The 15,746-nt window shown below is 38.5% G+C and overlaps 1 protein-coding gene across 1 annotated transcript in view; it reads left to right on the top strand.

Moving 5' to 3' along the window:
- Nucleotides 1–15,746, top strand: part of LOC117391437 (lysine-specific demethylase RSBN1L-like) — a 74,326-nt gene that overhangs the window by 21,454 nt on the left and 37,126 nt on the right. Inside the window, exons 3-4 of the mRNA XM_033989250.2 lie at nucleotides 635–1,164; nucleotides 14,964–15,122. Of these exons, the coding sequence (XP_033845141.1) occupies nucleotides 635–1,164; nucleotides 14,964–15,122 (689 nt within the window). The remainder of the gene's footprint in view (nucleotides 1–634; nucleotides 1,165–14,963; nucleotides 15,123–15,746) is intronic.

Here is a 15,746-nt window from a genome sequence, read left to right as displayed (position 1 = left end):
CCTCATGGGAAAATTTACTATTTTTTGTACATTTCAAAGTCTCATCAGAACTTATTAGCTTAATTGAGGAACGTCAAATTTGGCACAGTAACTTTTCAGGTTGTCCCTGTCACAAAAGTCTCGGGGTCAAGTTTGTATTTTGCATGGTGTTTTTGCATTTTGTGAATGAGAGCTTCCAATGACTGTAGACTTTGTCTGGTCACAGGTAGAGCCCAAAGGTGCAAGAAAACACCCTCAGGGACTGCTGGGTTGGCCAAGTGCGAAGTATGGCCCGCGAGGGCCATTCGATGCCGCTTGCGGCTTTAATTTATATTTAAGTCCTCAAAGTAGTCACACTTTGCTCTGTCAAAAAATATGTGAGTTATTAAACTATTTTTTTAACTACATAATTCCATATATAATGCTACATATATCTGATATCTTCTGTATGTTTCTAAAATGTAGAAAGTAGTAAAATTGAAGAAAAAAAAAACATTGAATGAGAGGGTGTGTCCAAACCTTTGACTGGTAGTGTATGTTTAAATAACACCAGTCAAAAGTTTGGACACACCCTCTCATTCAATGTATTCTTTAAAATATTTTATATATATTTTTGAGTAAATTTTGTTTGTCTATTTTGTCTGTCTATTTTCAGATGAGAAAGACAAAACCCGACTGGACGAAGACGAACTCCAGATGAAGAAAGTTAAAAAGAAAAAGAAGAAAAAACACAAAGAGGATGAGAGGCACAGACGTGTGAAAATGTTCCACCGCTCCAGTCAAACCTCCTGCTCTGGTTTAACCTCTCTAACCCCCCAAAACCCCTCCTTTCTTTCCTCTACCTCTCACCCAGCGCTTCTCTCCTCTCTCTCCCCCTTTAAATCCCCCCCTCCTATCTTGTCCTCCATCAACAGACCCATAACCGATCCAGCAAAAGAAATCTGCAACTCGGTACATGATCCAGAGATTCCCCAACCCGTGCCAATCAAAGCCCAGCATCAGACCTCCTATCCTGGCTTGGCGGGTTTGGAGTTTGCCTCATACATGCACGTGGAGACCCAGCCCAACGGGGGGGCTTTGGTGGTCCACGCATACACGTCCCAGCTCTCCTGCCTCTCCTTAGGGCAGAGGCAGAGGTTTGCTGATGAGTTTGTGACACTGGCTTTCAGTGAGGACTCTAAGCAGGTAAACAAGCTTTTACTTAGTATATTATTCTGAAATAATAATTTATTTATTTATTTATTTATTTTTAAACTTTTTTTAATTTTTATTTTGAAGAACACCCAGTGACATAGAAACACATACAATATTTACAGCTTACTATTTACAGAGAAAGTTGTGTTGATGTGTAAAAGTGTTGGGGGGGGGGGGAGTACAGTACGGTACCTGCATTATTCTGTCTTGGTTGGTTTTCTTTGTAAATATGTGTGTGTGTGGGGGTGTGTGTGTGTGTGTGAGTGTATGAGTGTGTGTGCGGAGATAAAGAAGTAATACTAATAATATTAATAATAAAAGTAAAGATAACGATAACAGGTTTTATTATTGCTGTCATACTCAGTGTTGGTCAATATTGCTCTATGTTAGTTTTGTGGTCCTAATGGTGGTATTGGTTATTTAGATTTAAATGTAAAGTGTGTGTGCATGCGTGTCCTGTACAATGCATTAAAAGAGGCAAGGTTTTGGTGAGCCCGCACTCAAGGGGCAGTACCCCCTAGCAACGCGCCCATTCCTTGCTAACCCTAATCTTTTTATGTATTTGTTGTTAATTATTATTATTATTGGTTAATAATTAATTTATTATTATTAATAATTGTTATTATTGTGTATTTATATATATATATATATATTATATATGTGTGTATATTTAAATTATTATTTAATAATTCATGTTCTTTATTTTTATATTTAATATGTGTGTTTATATTCATCCATTTATTTATCTCCATCAGAACCACAAATTAATTCAATAAATAAATTAGTTAATGAATAAGGCAATAATAATGACAATAATAGTAGTGACAGCAACAATAGAAACGTGTACATACAATGAAAACAATAACACAACAATAATAGTGGTATACAGCAATAGTGGTGGTATGATTGCAATTATTGTAATAAAGTTTACATAATGTCGTGTGTGTGTGTGTCTTTATAGGAATGGGGGTGTTTATAGGAGTGTGCGTGGCATTCTCATAATTACTATGTTAATGGTGTTATAATAGTCTATTGGTGGAGTTTATGTTGTTGATATTGATGACTGATTGAAAACAATATTGAAGTGGTTTATGAATGGTGTCCAGGTTTCCATGAAAGACGGTATGTCATCCTCAAAGTATGCTGTCATTTGAGAGGTTGAAATGTGATGGATGAGCGAGTTAGACCAGTGTTTGATGTTTATTGACTGTTTTGATTTCCAGTTTTGTAGAATTATTTTCTTGGCGATAGTTAGAGATGTCAACAAACTGTTTTTATATTTAGGTGGTATGGTGAAAGTTGTAATAATGCCAAGTAAACATAGGGATGGGGAGGGAGGAATTCTGCAGCTCAGGATGTCTGTGAGTTTGTGTGTAACTGTGTTCCAAAAACCCTGAACTGGTGAACATTCCCAGAGTGCATGTAAATAAGTGTCTGTGACTCCCATGGTGCATTGTGAACAGGTGTCTGTGTCTGTTAGTCCCATTTTGAATTTCTTGTATTGGGTGATGTGTGTCCTGTGGATAACTTTGTATTGGATAAGTTGTAGATTAGTGTTGGATGTCATTGAGAATGTATTTTTGCACATTTCTGTCCAGAGTTCGTATGTAGATGGTGTATCTATATCTGTGTTCCATTTGAGTTGTGGTGCATGTATTATATTGTCTGAATGGATAAGTTTGTATAGTTTGGAAATGAGTTTCTTTGGTTTCTTGATATTCTTTATGTTTTCTAATAGTTGAGGGGGATCCAGGGTATTATTAGTTATATTAATCTTGCTTTGGATAATGGATTTGATTTGTAAGTATTGAAAGCGATTATTGTTGTTGATTTCGAACTGTTCCATAAGTTGTCTAAATGTTATGAATTTATTGTTGTGGAATAAGTGGTGAAGGTGAGTGATGCCTTTTTGTTCCCATGTGCGATAGTGAAGTGGGGTATTATTCATGTGAAAGTCAGGGTTGTGCCAGATGGGGGTGTATTTACAAGGTGCCGTGGAAGAATTGGTTAATTTTAAAGCTTTCCACCAGGCTGTCAGAGTTGTTGAAATGACTGTGTTCTTGAAGCAGTTATGTTTTTTGAGAGTAGTATTCATTGAGGGTATGTCTGCCAAAGAAAGATTTTTGAAGTATGACTGTTCCAAAGAAATCCATGTGTTATTATTGTATGTTTGTCCTGTCCACTTAACTAGATATTGTAGTTGATTTGCCAAGTGATAGTGGATGAAATAATAATTGAATTTCTATTATTCTTTTCATGACGTGTGAATATTCTCAATATGGAACGGTTGGCCATGGCTGTTCAATAATGGAAAAGATCATGATCATGTAGGCCTGTCATGATAATTACTACATCGATTTATCATTCAATATATGAAAAATGGAACAATATATTTTTTGGGTCAGTATTTCTCATGTGAACAGTTTCTTTCCACTACTGGGAATTATTTTTTTTTTTTGACTGTAAGATTTAAGCTGTAAAAAGCTGAATAAATAACGTCTATGATTCATTACAAATGCAAACTATTCAGAATAGTTTTTGTGTTTTTTTGTGTTAGTGGCATACGTTTTTTTCAATATTATTGTTTATTGTCTATATTTACTTCAGCGATATATCCATCCATCCATCCATTTTCTTCCGCTTATCCGGGGCCGGGTCGCGGGGGCAGCAGTCTAAGCAGGGACTCCCAGACTTCCCTCACCCCGGCGATATATCAAAATAAAAATGTGTTATCGTGACAGGCCTGTGATCATGATTATTTGGGTCAAAATTTTTATTCCAATTCTTTAAAGAAAAAATACTTACTCTTTTTTTACTTTTAACCTTGTGATATTGGTGTAATTGTCGTAAATTTAATGCTTCAGTTCTCAGAAAATGTCTGTTTTTACCAGCCCCCTATCCCCGCCTACATCCTATCCACTTAACAAGTTAGAACACAGAGCTTGAATTTCAGGTTGAAATAAATAAATAATAAAAATGTTTGATGATTCCTTGGAATTTGGGTTTAGATCATCTGACCATGTATTTGATAGAATGGCATACAAACATAAATTCGCACATAACCACCAAATGTCTGCATGAGCAGTAGTGTGTTCAGCTAAAAAAGCAAATTCTCCATAATTATCAGAAGATAAAGTCTGATTACAGAAATGGTTAGTAAAACCTTCTATTTAATTTTTGTCATTACTTCTTGTATGCATAACTGTATCTTTTTTTTTTTTTTCCAAATGTTTTTATTCGGAACATGGACTGAAAAAAATCAAATCATATTAGCATACAATTTAGATGTCCCCATTTTTTTTTTTTTTTAACAAACACACTAGTACAGTGCGGCAGAGCTGCACACAGCACAAGGACACAAACCTAGAAATAATACCCACACTGCACAAGTGCCAAACCACAAAAAAAAAGAAGAAATAATAACACAATAATAATAATAATAATGATAATGATAAATTAAAATCAACATCCCCATCCCACCCCCTCTCAGCCCAACATACAAAGTGCACAACACCAATCAACCATTCCCAAACAGTGCAAACATCCCAAAAGCTAGGGACCGGCACACATTCATATTGACAACACCTGCAAATTTGTGAAATACGAGATAAAGCATTGCCACACCTGTAAAAATTTGTCTGTACGTCCCCTTAATGTGTATTTAATTTTTTCTAGTTTCAGATAATGCATCATATCTCTGAGCCATAGAGAGAAAGAAGGGCTTCTAGGAGATTTCCAATGTAGTAGTAATAAGCGTCTCGCTATTAGAGACGTAAATGCTATAATGTCCCTCTGTGTGGAAGTCAATGCAAGTGACGAGTCAGCGATCCCAAATATGGCAACAAGAGGACAAAGTTGCAGGTTTACACCAAGAATAGCAGACATAGTGGTAAAGTAACTAGACCAATAACAGTGAAGATCAGGACAGAGAAAAAACATGTGACTAAGGTGACAAGGGGAACCATTACACTTTACACATTTGTCTTCGGTTTCTGGATACATTTCAGAGAGTCTTGATTTAGAAAAGTGCACCCTATGTACAACTTTGAATTGGATAAGACACAAACGAGCACAGGTAGTAGTAGATCGTATTCTATCAATGGCATCCTCCCATATATCCTCACTCAATCGTATACCCAACTCCTTTTCCCATGCATCTTTAATTTTAATGCTTGAATGGTCACTCAATGACAAAATGAAGTCATACATCTTAGATATCAGTCCTTTCTGGTGTGGATTATGTGAAAGCAATTTTTCCCAGGACTCTGTAGGAGGTGCCGAGGGGAAATGAGGAAAACACTTACTAACAAAATTACGGACCTGAAAGTAACGAAACAAATGAGTACGAGGTAGGTTAAACCTGGAGGAGAGAGCAGCAAAACCATCAAACACCCCAGCTGTATATAAGTCCTTGATTTGTTTAATACCACTATTATACCAAATTGAAAAAAATGAGTCAGAGACCGATGGAGGAAATAAGTGGTTGTTAGTTAACGGGCCTTGGGAAGAGGCAGATATAAATCTAAATCGTCGTCTAAACTGGTACCAAATTTTAAGTGTGTTAAGAGCCACCGGATTATCAGTGTATAATGACAGTTTTGTGGGTATCGAAGAGAAAATCAGAGCTGAAATAGATGATCCTCTACACGACAGAAGTTCCAGTTTGCACCAAGGGGAGTCCGGTGACTTCAACCAATAGCCAAGTTTGTGGATATGAGCTGCCCAATAATATGACTGAAAATTCGGCAATGCAAGGCCTCCGCTCAATTTACATCTTTGCAACAATGATTTTCGAACTCTAGGTGGTTTCCCATCCCAAATAAAAGCACTAATAGTCTTGTCTAATAATTCAAAAAAAATGTTTAGGCAGAAAGAGAGGAATCGACTGAAATAAGAAAAGAAATCTAGGCAAAATATTCATTTTAACTATGTTAATCCTACCAATCAGGGTAAGGGGGAGACTACGCCATCTTTCAAAGTCAGAATTAATTTTTGAAATGAGAGGTGTAAAATTGGTAGATGCCAAAGTATGAAAAGAGCGTGTCACATTTACCCCTAAATACTTGAACCCTGTGGGGCTCAGTTTAAAAGGTAACTCAGGCTGTTGGAGATTACAAGCTGGGGGGTTTATCGGGAAGCATACGCTCTTCTCCAAGTTCAATTTATACCCAGAGAAAGAGCCGAAATTATTCAGAATATTCAAAACTGTAGGGATAGAAATAGCAGGATCAGATAAATATAATAACAAGTCGTCTGCATATAATGACAGTTTGTTCTCAATTCCATTGCGAGCAATACCCCTAAATTGAGAGGTAGAACGTAAAGTGATGGACAGTGGCTCAATTGCAATAGTAAAGAGTAAAGGCGACAGAGGGCAGCCTTGACGAGTTCCACGACTAAGACTAAAATAGTCAGAGAAAATATCATTGGTATGAATGCTAGCTTCAGGAGAGGAATAAAGGAGGTGAATCCATGAAACAAATCTATTACCAAATCCAAACTTCGACAAAACTGCAAACAGGTACTCCCACTCCACCCTGTCAAAAGCTTTCTCTGCATCAAGAGAAATAACCAATTCTGGAGAATCAGATGGATGTTTAGAATAAATTATATTCAGAAGGGTGTGGATATTAAAAAATAATTGACGCCCCTTTATAAAACCATTTTGCTCATTGGAAATAATCAAGGGAAGTACATTCTCCAACCGAGAAGCAATTACCTTTGCCAATACTTTTACGTCTGCATTTAACAATGATACAGGTCTATAAGATCCACATAAAGTAGGATCCTTGTCCTTCTTGTGGAGGAGAGTAATAGTGGCTTGTGTAAGAGTTGGAGGTAGAGCACCTTTTTCTAGTGATTCATTAAACACAGCCAAAAGTAGTGGTGCCAATTTTTCAGCAAACTTCTTGTAAAATTCAACTGGGAACCCATCAGGGCCAGGGGCTTTATTAGACTGCAGAGCTTTAACTGATTTAGTCACTTCAGCCAGGGAAAGAGGAGAGTCCAGGTGTCCAGCAGTGTCAAAATCAATAATAGGATTGCTAAGATTTTGAAGAAAATTGTTCATATTAGTACTGTCTAATGGGAAATCAGATTTGTATAATGAAGAATAAAATGACTTAAAGGTCTCATTAATTTCAATAGGGTCTGTAACAACAGTGCCCTGGGTATTTTTAATACTAGTTATCATGCGGGAAGCAGCCCTACGTCGTAACTGGTGGGCCAAAAGACGACTGGCTTTCTCGCCATATTCATAATATGTACCACGACTCTGCAATAGCAAACACTCTGCTTCACTAGTAGACAATAGATCAAATTGTCCCTGCAAATCTACCCGCAGTTTGAACAGTTCTGGAGTCGGGCTCACCGCATATCTTTGATCAGCGTCACTGATAGCATTGGTTAACTCATTGAGTCTAGAAGCAGATCTTTTTTTAGATAAAGAACTGTAATAAATTATTTGTCCCCTTAAATAGGATTTAAGTGTCTCCCACAACAACAAATATGAAGTAGTGTCATTCTGATTGAATAAGAGGAACTCGTCAATTGCATTAGAAATAAAGTCACAGAACTCCCCATCTGACAACAAGAGAGAATTAAATCTCCACAGAGGTGGACGTCGCGTCTGGGATGTAAATTGAAAATCTAATAGCAATGGTGCATGATCAGATATTGTTATGCTCGAATAGTCTGAAGAAACTACAAATGTATTTAAAGCTCTGTCTATAAAAAAATAATCAATCCTAGAGTAAGAGTGATGTACCTGAGAAAAGAACGAATATTTCTTATTAGAAGGGTTACGAGATCTCCAAGGGTCAACCAAACCATTCTGTGTCATGAAATCAGAGAATACTTGCGACATAGCAGATAGTGTCAAGGTATGGGGGTTTGAACGATCTAGAGTTGGGTCAAAAACACAATTTAGATCACCTCCAAAAATGATAGAATGAGTATTCAAGAATGGAAGGCTGCTCAGTAATCTATTAGCAAACCCAACATCGTCAAAGTTTGGGGCATATACATTTATCAATAGGACCTGTTTCTGCATTAAAGTACCTGCAACTATAATGAATCTGCCATTTCTATCAGCTATAACATTTGTAGATGAAAACTGTACATTTTTACTGATTAAAATGGCAACTCCTCTCGCCTTCGAGTTAAAGTCTGAGTGAAAGACTTGACTCACCCAAGGACAGTATAACCTGTGCTGATCCTTATTCCGAAGATGGGTCTCCTGTAAAAACACTATAGAAGATTTTAGACGTTTCAGGTGCGAAAATACTCTGGACCTCTTAACAGGGTTGCCCATGCCTCTAACATTCCAACTAACAAATCTGAGAGGTGCACCAGCCCTAGCCATATTAGGGTTTAAAGTGGTGGTGGCCATTTAAACCAAATAAAGAAAATACATAAACCATGTAGAGCTGAGATGGGATCCCTCCCCCCAAAAACCCCTGAACATAAACAACACCCAAAGTCCCCGTAAAACATCAGAACAGTGGAGACAGCAGTGTTATGCACAATAAGAGAAAAAATGCCCACAAAATGTGAACAACTCAGAGATGTGGACCGATAAACTATTCTCATGAAGATGGAAAGATATTAAGACAGAAAAAGAAATAAACAAAGTGACTCCCACCAAATTGAAGTCCAAATAACAGTACGCGCAGTGATGAATATTAAACTATAATACTATACTTCCAGTAGTCACAAAACACAGCTGAAAGTCAGCGATCTGTAAGCAAAATATCAACACATACGGTAATTACATTAACATATGCATCTAAGCATTAATAACAAAAGTGACAGAAGTAACAAAGTAATAGTATCAATAAGTATAAGTAGCAATAATAATAATAAAAACAAAAAAGACCCGTAATGGTTTACACTATAGAGTGGAACAGGAGGCCGGATGATCCCACAACAGCTTACCGCGGAGTCAAAGTTTTTACATATTGTCTGGCCTCCTCTGCAGAAACAAACTCCTTCTGGACATCCCTGTAGGTGATGCGAAGGCGAGCAGGGTAGAACAGACCATAACGAACACCGTCAATGTCCCGAAGTTGCCGCCTCACGTCGTTAAATGCAGCCCGGGCCCAAGCTACGTTCTCCGTGTGATCCGGAAAAATGGAGAGCGCCGTGTCTCCCACCTTAATCCGCCCGCGCTCTCTCGCACGGCGCAGAATGTCCACACAATCACTGTAGTAATGAAGCCTGCAAACAATAGCTCGCGGACGTGGTCGTTCCTCTGGCTTATTTGAACGTGGTCCGGTACGATGGGACCGGTCCAAGCGAGGCTCATTTTCCAGCGCGAGGGCCTCTTTGAGCAGAGCGGCAACTGCAGGAGTGGAACTGGAGTCTGGCCCCTCCGGAACCCCCACAATCCGAATATTGTTGCGCCGTGACCTGGCTTCCAAGTCCTCACATTTATTTTCGAGCCTGGTAACATTTGCAGTGAGGCGTGAGATAGTGGTTCTCATACCAGCGATGTCATCTGTACAGTCGGACAGGACCGTCTCCATGCCCCCCACAGTGTTTTTCAACTCAGCCAGTGTAGCTTCAGTAGCAGCTTTATTAGCTGTTAGCTGCGCTTGCAGTGCCTGTAGATCAGCCCTAACGGGTGATAGCGCAAGACCCAGAGCATCCTGGAGTTCTTTTTTAATGATACCTGCAATTTCGTTTTTTAGCATTGCCAGGAGCTCGAGTTTAAGTGCAGCGGTGTCCGAGACGGGATCTGATTCAACAGGTGGTGTTGAGGCGGGCTCAAGCTCGGCTATAGCTAGCGGTGCATCTGACGGGTTAGCCGCAGCCTGTAAGCTAGGTTTCAGTTGCGTTTGAATAATATTGCGGGCCTTAATCTTACTTTTTCCAGCCATACTGTAGTCGACTTAAGCTGCTTTGAAGTTCGATGCAAAAAAATGTACAAAAATTGTGACTGAGTGCGCGGAAAATAACAATTTTAGTCGGTTTTGGCAGGAGCTCACAAACACACGTGTTACTCCATGGACAGCTGGGCCACACCCCCGCATAACTGTATCTTTAAGGAAACAGGTATATTTAGCCATTCCCATAGTCCAAGATGTAGGTACATCTTTTGAAGCTACTACTGGTAGTTTATTATGAAGGTGATAGCATTTATGAGTTTTATCAAATGATTTTCTAGTGAAGAGTTTAAGTATACAGGTCAGATCTTTTTCACTAGAGTATGGTATTGATGTGGTAGTCAATCGTGGTCTAGCTGCAGAACATACAATGCAATCTTCAGTGGTTAAGGTGTGAGCAGTATACTGTACCCATTTTAGCCAAAGATTTTCATTCATTTCATGCCGTTTCAATTTTTATTGCTTTGGATAGTGAAATTAAATAATCATCTGGAGCAGGTTTATTAGGCTTCAAAATTGTTTGGATGTAGCCTTCAAAATCTAACTTTATTTTTCGATTGCAGGGTACAGAAACAATTTTTGAACACTGGAACCCTATGGAATATATTCCAGTGTCATTAAATGTTGGATTTTCTATGGATAATATTATAGGATAACATCATTGAGTAATTGATTTGTGCCCTCTACAGTGTTTTACAAGTTTTGGTGTCCCTCTCTTTACTCTTTTCAGTGCCCAGTGCCCACTGTATTATTGGTTGCCAACTCGGTTGTATCGAGGCTTGTCAGTTTGGTTGTCGGCTGTCTGAGGCCATTCTCAATACTTCCCATGGATAGGTGGAATGTACCAACACACTAGAATAATAGAAATTAGCATAATTAGTGTAATCAAGACTACACATTGAAAAATGTTCAATTTTTTTAAAAAAAAATCATGGCCTATACTCTCCTTCTCCTTCCTCTGCTTCTTCTCCCCCTTTTCTCCTCCTTCTCCTCTGGATTGGCAGAGGAGAAGGGGGCAGAAGGTGGTCCTCGGGGTTGCTCCTCAGGGTCACCGTTTCCAGCAATGTCTGGATTTGGTCGGATTTCTTCATCCTTCGCAAGTGTTTGACTGCTTCCTTCTTTAAGTTCAGTTTGGTATTTCTGCAATTGCAACTTCACAGTAGCTAGTTCCAACTCTTTTTTCTTTTCTTCAGTCTCCTTCTTCTTCTTCTGCCACTTGTTCATTTGATGATTGCAATGTGCATCAAATTCCTCTTCAGATTTACTGTACAGTCCCATTATATTTTGCAGGGCTTCTTGAACCGAGTTAGGCATACCTTTCACCAGAGCAGACCTAAACATGACAGACATACCAGTTCCTGGCTCAATTAGTTCTCCAGTGACATCATGATATAGGTTTGTGGCACACTGCTTGTAGCTGTAATAATCTTCATTGTCTCTCATCTGCATAGACAATAACTCATCCATGACAATACATGGAAATCCTGTCCTGAGTTCTCCCTCTAGGGTGTCTCGGAAGATATGGATGGCATGGTTGTTCTGTAGCCACATTCTCAATCTTCTTTCCATGGCTTTTCTGATGTTTTCAGCGACTGTTTCATCAGCAGCTTTGATTAGCACAGCTTGTATGTCTCCCCAACATAGTTTATCTCCAGCCGTTTGTTTCAGGAGAGCTCTCATCCATGATACACCTCCTTTAGTCAGCTTTGGTAGAGTGAGCATTAGGGCACTCCAGTCCTTTAGTGAGAATGGCTGGTAAACTACTTGTCAGCCGTCCGTTCTTATTGGAAAGACATATGTAGGTTTCTTTTGTTGTATAGGATCAATAATTCCTCTGATGTGTCCCTCTTTATATTGAGTCTCTTCAACAGTTCTGCTGAATGATCCATCAACTGAAAAGGGTTCCACATTTTGTTTCGTTGAGACTTCAGCCAAAGCAACTTTTTCAGTCCTTGACAGCAAACTTCTGCTTGTCTCCATTGTTGTCTCTTTGTCAAGCACCATTTCCTGTCTTCACATGTGTCTTTCATCATTACTTCGCTTCAGCTTCTTCTCGGTTTCCACAATATGAGTCAGTGCAGAAACTTGGTTTTGGACAAAGTCTATTTTTTCTTCTAGTTCTCTCGACCATGTTTCAACAGAGGTTAATGCCAACTCTCCTCCAACTACCTTGTGAGTTATTTTCGGAGTCAAGCATGTAGCCAGGTCTGGTGTCATCATGGAAGCAGAAGATTTTCTCAGTTCTGGGTCTTTGCTGGTAGTACCCGTGTATGGCAGGGGCAGAGCAGTTTTTCTTGACATCTCATAACGGTATTCCTCGTTATGTGGGGGTGGGCTTGTTGAATAACATGCTGTCGAAACATGGCACATCATTATCTGTGTTGTCTCTATCCCAGCTTCGTGACCTTTGCTTTTTCTTTGATCTTTTACTGCTAGTCATTTCTTCTTCTTCAGATTTTTCAGGTTCTTCCCAGTGTTAGGCGTGTTCTATCAAAATGACGACTGGATTCGATCAGTTCAAATCTCAAAAGTTTATTCCCCTGACAGTTACAATCTAATACAGTACCCGGGGTCAAAATGATCTATCCCTCGTTTGTGCAGCAGGCGGTCTGTCTGCTTTTCCCTGGCCCCAAAGGATAAAATGTAACATGTAACATGAATATGCAAATATTGTGATGAGTAGGTTGACGTCTTGGTTCCTCCTTCCAGCCTCATTCACTTCTCCGGGCAGCACCGGTTTGTTTTTCGGCCTTGGGTCTCGTCCGGCTGCCTTATCTCTGTGAAAGGAGTTTCTACAAAGAACTGGCTGCCTCCCATAACTCACATCTTACAATGCCTCCTTTAATATTGGAATATTATACTGAGTGAATAGTTTTGGTGTTAGTACATATTGTTCAAACTTTAGCATGAACATGGTGCCCATTAGATGACCTTCAAAAGAGTACAATATTCAAAGGATACATGAATTCAGTATACAAATAGTGGTTACATGACAATATTCAAAACTTCTATGATTTCAGTGTCAAAAGATATATATGTAGATGTGATGCACCTAAGAAACTTTATTCAATCAATATGCATTCAATAATTTTGATATATGTATTTGTAATGCAACTCAGAAGCTTTATTATTTGTCATACCCTTCACCAGGAATTTCTGTTTTTAGAGCATGTGGCGTATTTGTGATGTTTTATTTTCTTCAAGAGTTGGATATATTCCCACAGCAAGGTTCTTTCGAAATTTCTCTCAGAAGTTCTTCTCCCTTCTCCTTTGGCTTGAGAACTAGGATGGAAGACAGTTCTCTCACTTCTTTTATTAACTTCATCTCCTTTGCCCATTGGTACATCCTCTTGGCCATTCTCATCTCATTCTCGTACTTTTGCATTTTTAATCGGTCCATCTTTCTTCTTATAGCATTTCGGGTAGGCTTTAATTGACACTGCTTGATCTTCTCCTTGTAGTAGCTTTTGATGTTTTTCCATTGCTCTTCTGTGGGGGCAATTTCATCTTTTCCTCCATGTATCATTCCTTTTTTAACATATTTCTTGATTACGTCTTGACTGGTTTTCTTTAGCCTTATTTGGATCTGGTTCTTCTTGAAGTGCCTTACTATTCCAGAACTCTATCAGTTGGTTTAATGTGGTGAATTGGGACATTGCGATATATTATAGTATTTTGTTAAATTACCTTCTCAGCTGCTGTATAATAATTTGGATATTGTTTTATTGTATTCAGAATGAGTCACTATTTAGTGTCACTGTTTAACTTAGAAAATCAAAATCTATCTAGGAGCCAGCATTGCCTTATTATAGTTCTTAATTGAGATTATTTATTTTATCTTAGTATTTTCTTAATAACAGTTTTATTTCACATTTATTAAGTAATTATCTATACCTTCTATTAACATCTAATGATGTCAACAGTTTTCTAAATTCTTATTTATTTAGTCAAATTATTTATGCTCTAACTATGAATAACATTTTATAATAACTATACCCCATCTGGCCAAACAAGATGCAGCCACTAAAAGATGTTATCCAATTATATCATCTGAATCATCAACGTCAACTGTCTTCCCTATTTTGTGTTTATGAAAATTGTTGCTAGCATTACATATAGTATTTTAAGCATTTAGCATTAAACCAATTGACAGAAATTCTAGGAAAAAGGCTTCTGTCGTACTGTCTTTTCTGGAGCACGCGTGTTGTTTTGCGATGTCCTTCTCAGGTGTTTTGTGGAGGAGATGATTCGCCTGTGCCTCCAGGATTCAAAGGATCACGTCGGGGTCCCCAAAGCAGTCAGCTTTTCCCGAAGGCAAACCGAAAATAAAATCCAGTAGGCTCGAGTAGATTCTTAATCCAGTTTCTTTATTTTGGTTCAAGCAGATGCAGTCATAATTCTATTCTAGTCTCCTGATTTTACATGGCCAATGTAGGCTCTATATACTTTTAATAATTAGCTTGGTATGTACAGTATGGGTTCACTGAAGTCAAACTGGCCAAAACATGTCTGCTTATCTAGAAATATACATATGGTGGTACAAAATAAGTATAGCATAACACTCCACGTCGAAGTCTCTATATTCAAAGTGCATATGACATAACATTCCACGTTGCAGTTTCTCAGGTCAAAGTATAATACTCATAACATGAAGAATTAATCTCACAGACTATACTGCACCAAGGTGGCCTTTCCAAAAAGGCCAACAACAAAATTGTTTGATCAAATATCATATTATTACCTTTTATTTTAAATAACATATGAATATGTCTGTGAACATTAAACATCGGTACGGCTTTTGAAATATTTCTTCATTATAAGTATTTGATTATTTGTTTCATGTTCCAGCAAAAAATAAAAATGAAATGATGTGAATAGACATTAATAAACCTAACTGTTCTCCAGGCTGCTCATTACGTTATGGCCATCGTTCACGGAGAGGCGAGTTATCTTCCAGACTTTTTGGAATATTTTTCCTCCAAGTTTCCATCGGCGCCTGTGAAAATGGAAATTCTTGGGAAAAAGGACATCGAGACCACGACCATGTCCAACTTCTACACCCAGGTAAGCGCTGTACACCCACCCACAAAGGAACAAATCTGGTGTTTTAACAATACATTTATAAAGATATGCACTCACACCAAACTGAATATTTCTTTATGATGGCAGCTGTTAGTTTAATTCAGTGTATTTTTGTATATTTTGTCAATTCTGGTTGTAGACTGTATACTGTATATAAATGGACATACCTAACCTGCTAGCCATGTTCCAAATAGGTGATCATGAGTTGCTGCTAAACCAGCAGGCGGGTACCTTCCACAGCTTTGCTCCAGATTGGCTCTTTGGTTGCTATGATACTCGAGGTCAGAATTCCATATATAGAGCCTGGCTCCAAATTTATCCCGTAACCACTACCCTCGCCAAGTTTCATTTGACTGGATCCAAACGTTATGGGTGACGTCACACTCACTTCTTTATACAGTCAGTATGGTTCTGGTTCAATCCAAGTTTGGTCAAGGTTTAGTCTAAGTTCAGTCCCGCTTTAGTCCTGTTTTAGTCCTGCTTTAGTCCTGCTTTAGTCCTGCTTTAGTCCTGCTTTAGTCCTGCTTTAGTCTTGGTTTAGTCCCGGTCTAGTCCTGGTCTAGTCCTGGCTCATTCCTGGCTCAGTCCTGGCTCAGTCCTGGCTCA

The sequence above is a fragment of the Periophthalmus magnuspinnatus genome, chromosome 23 (assembly GCF_009829125.3).
Source record: "Periophthalmus magnuspinnatus isolate fPerMag1 chromosome 23, fPerMag1.2.pri, whole genome shotgun sequence".
NCBI classification, from domain to species: domain Eukaryota; kingdom Metazoa; phylum Chordata; class Actinopteri; order Gobiiformes; family Gobiidae; genus Periophthalmus; species Periophthalmus magnuspinnatus.
Note: the sequence above shows the minus strand (reverse complement) of the source record. Positions and strands in the feature narration are given on the sequence as shown.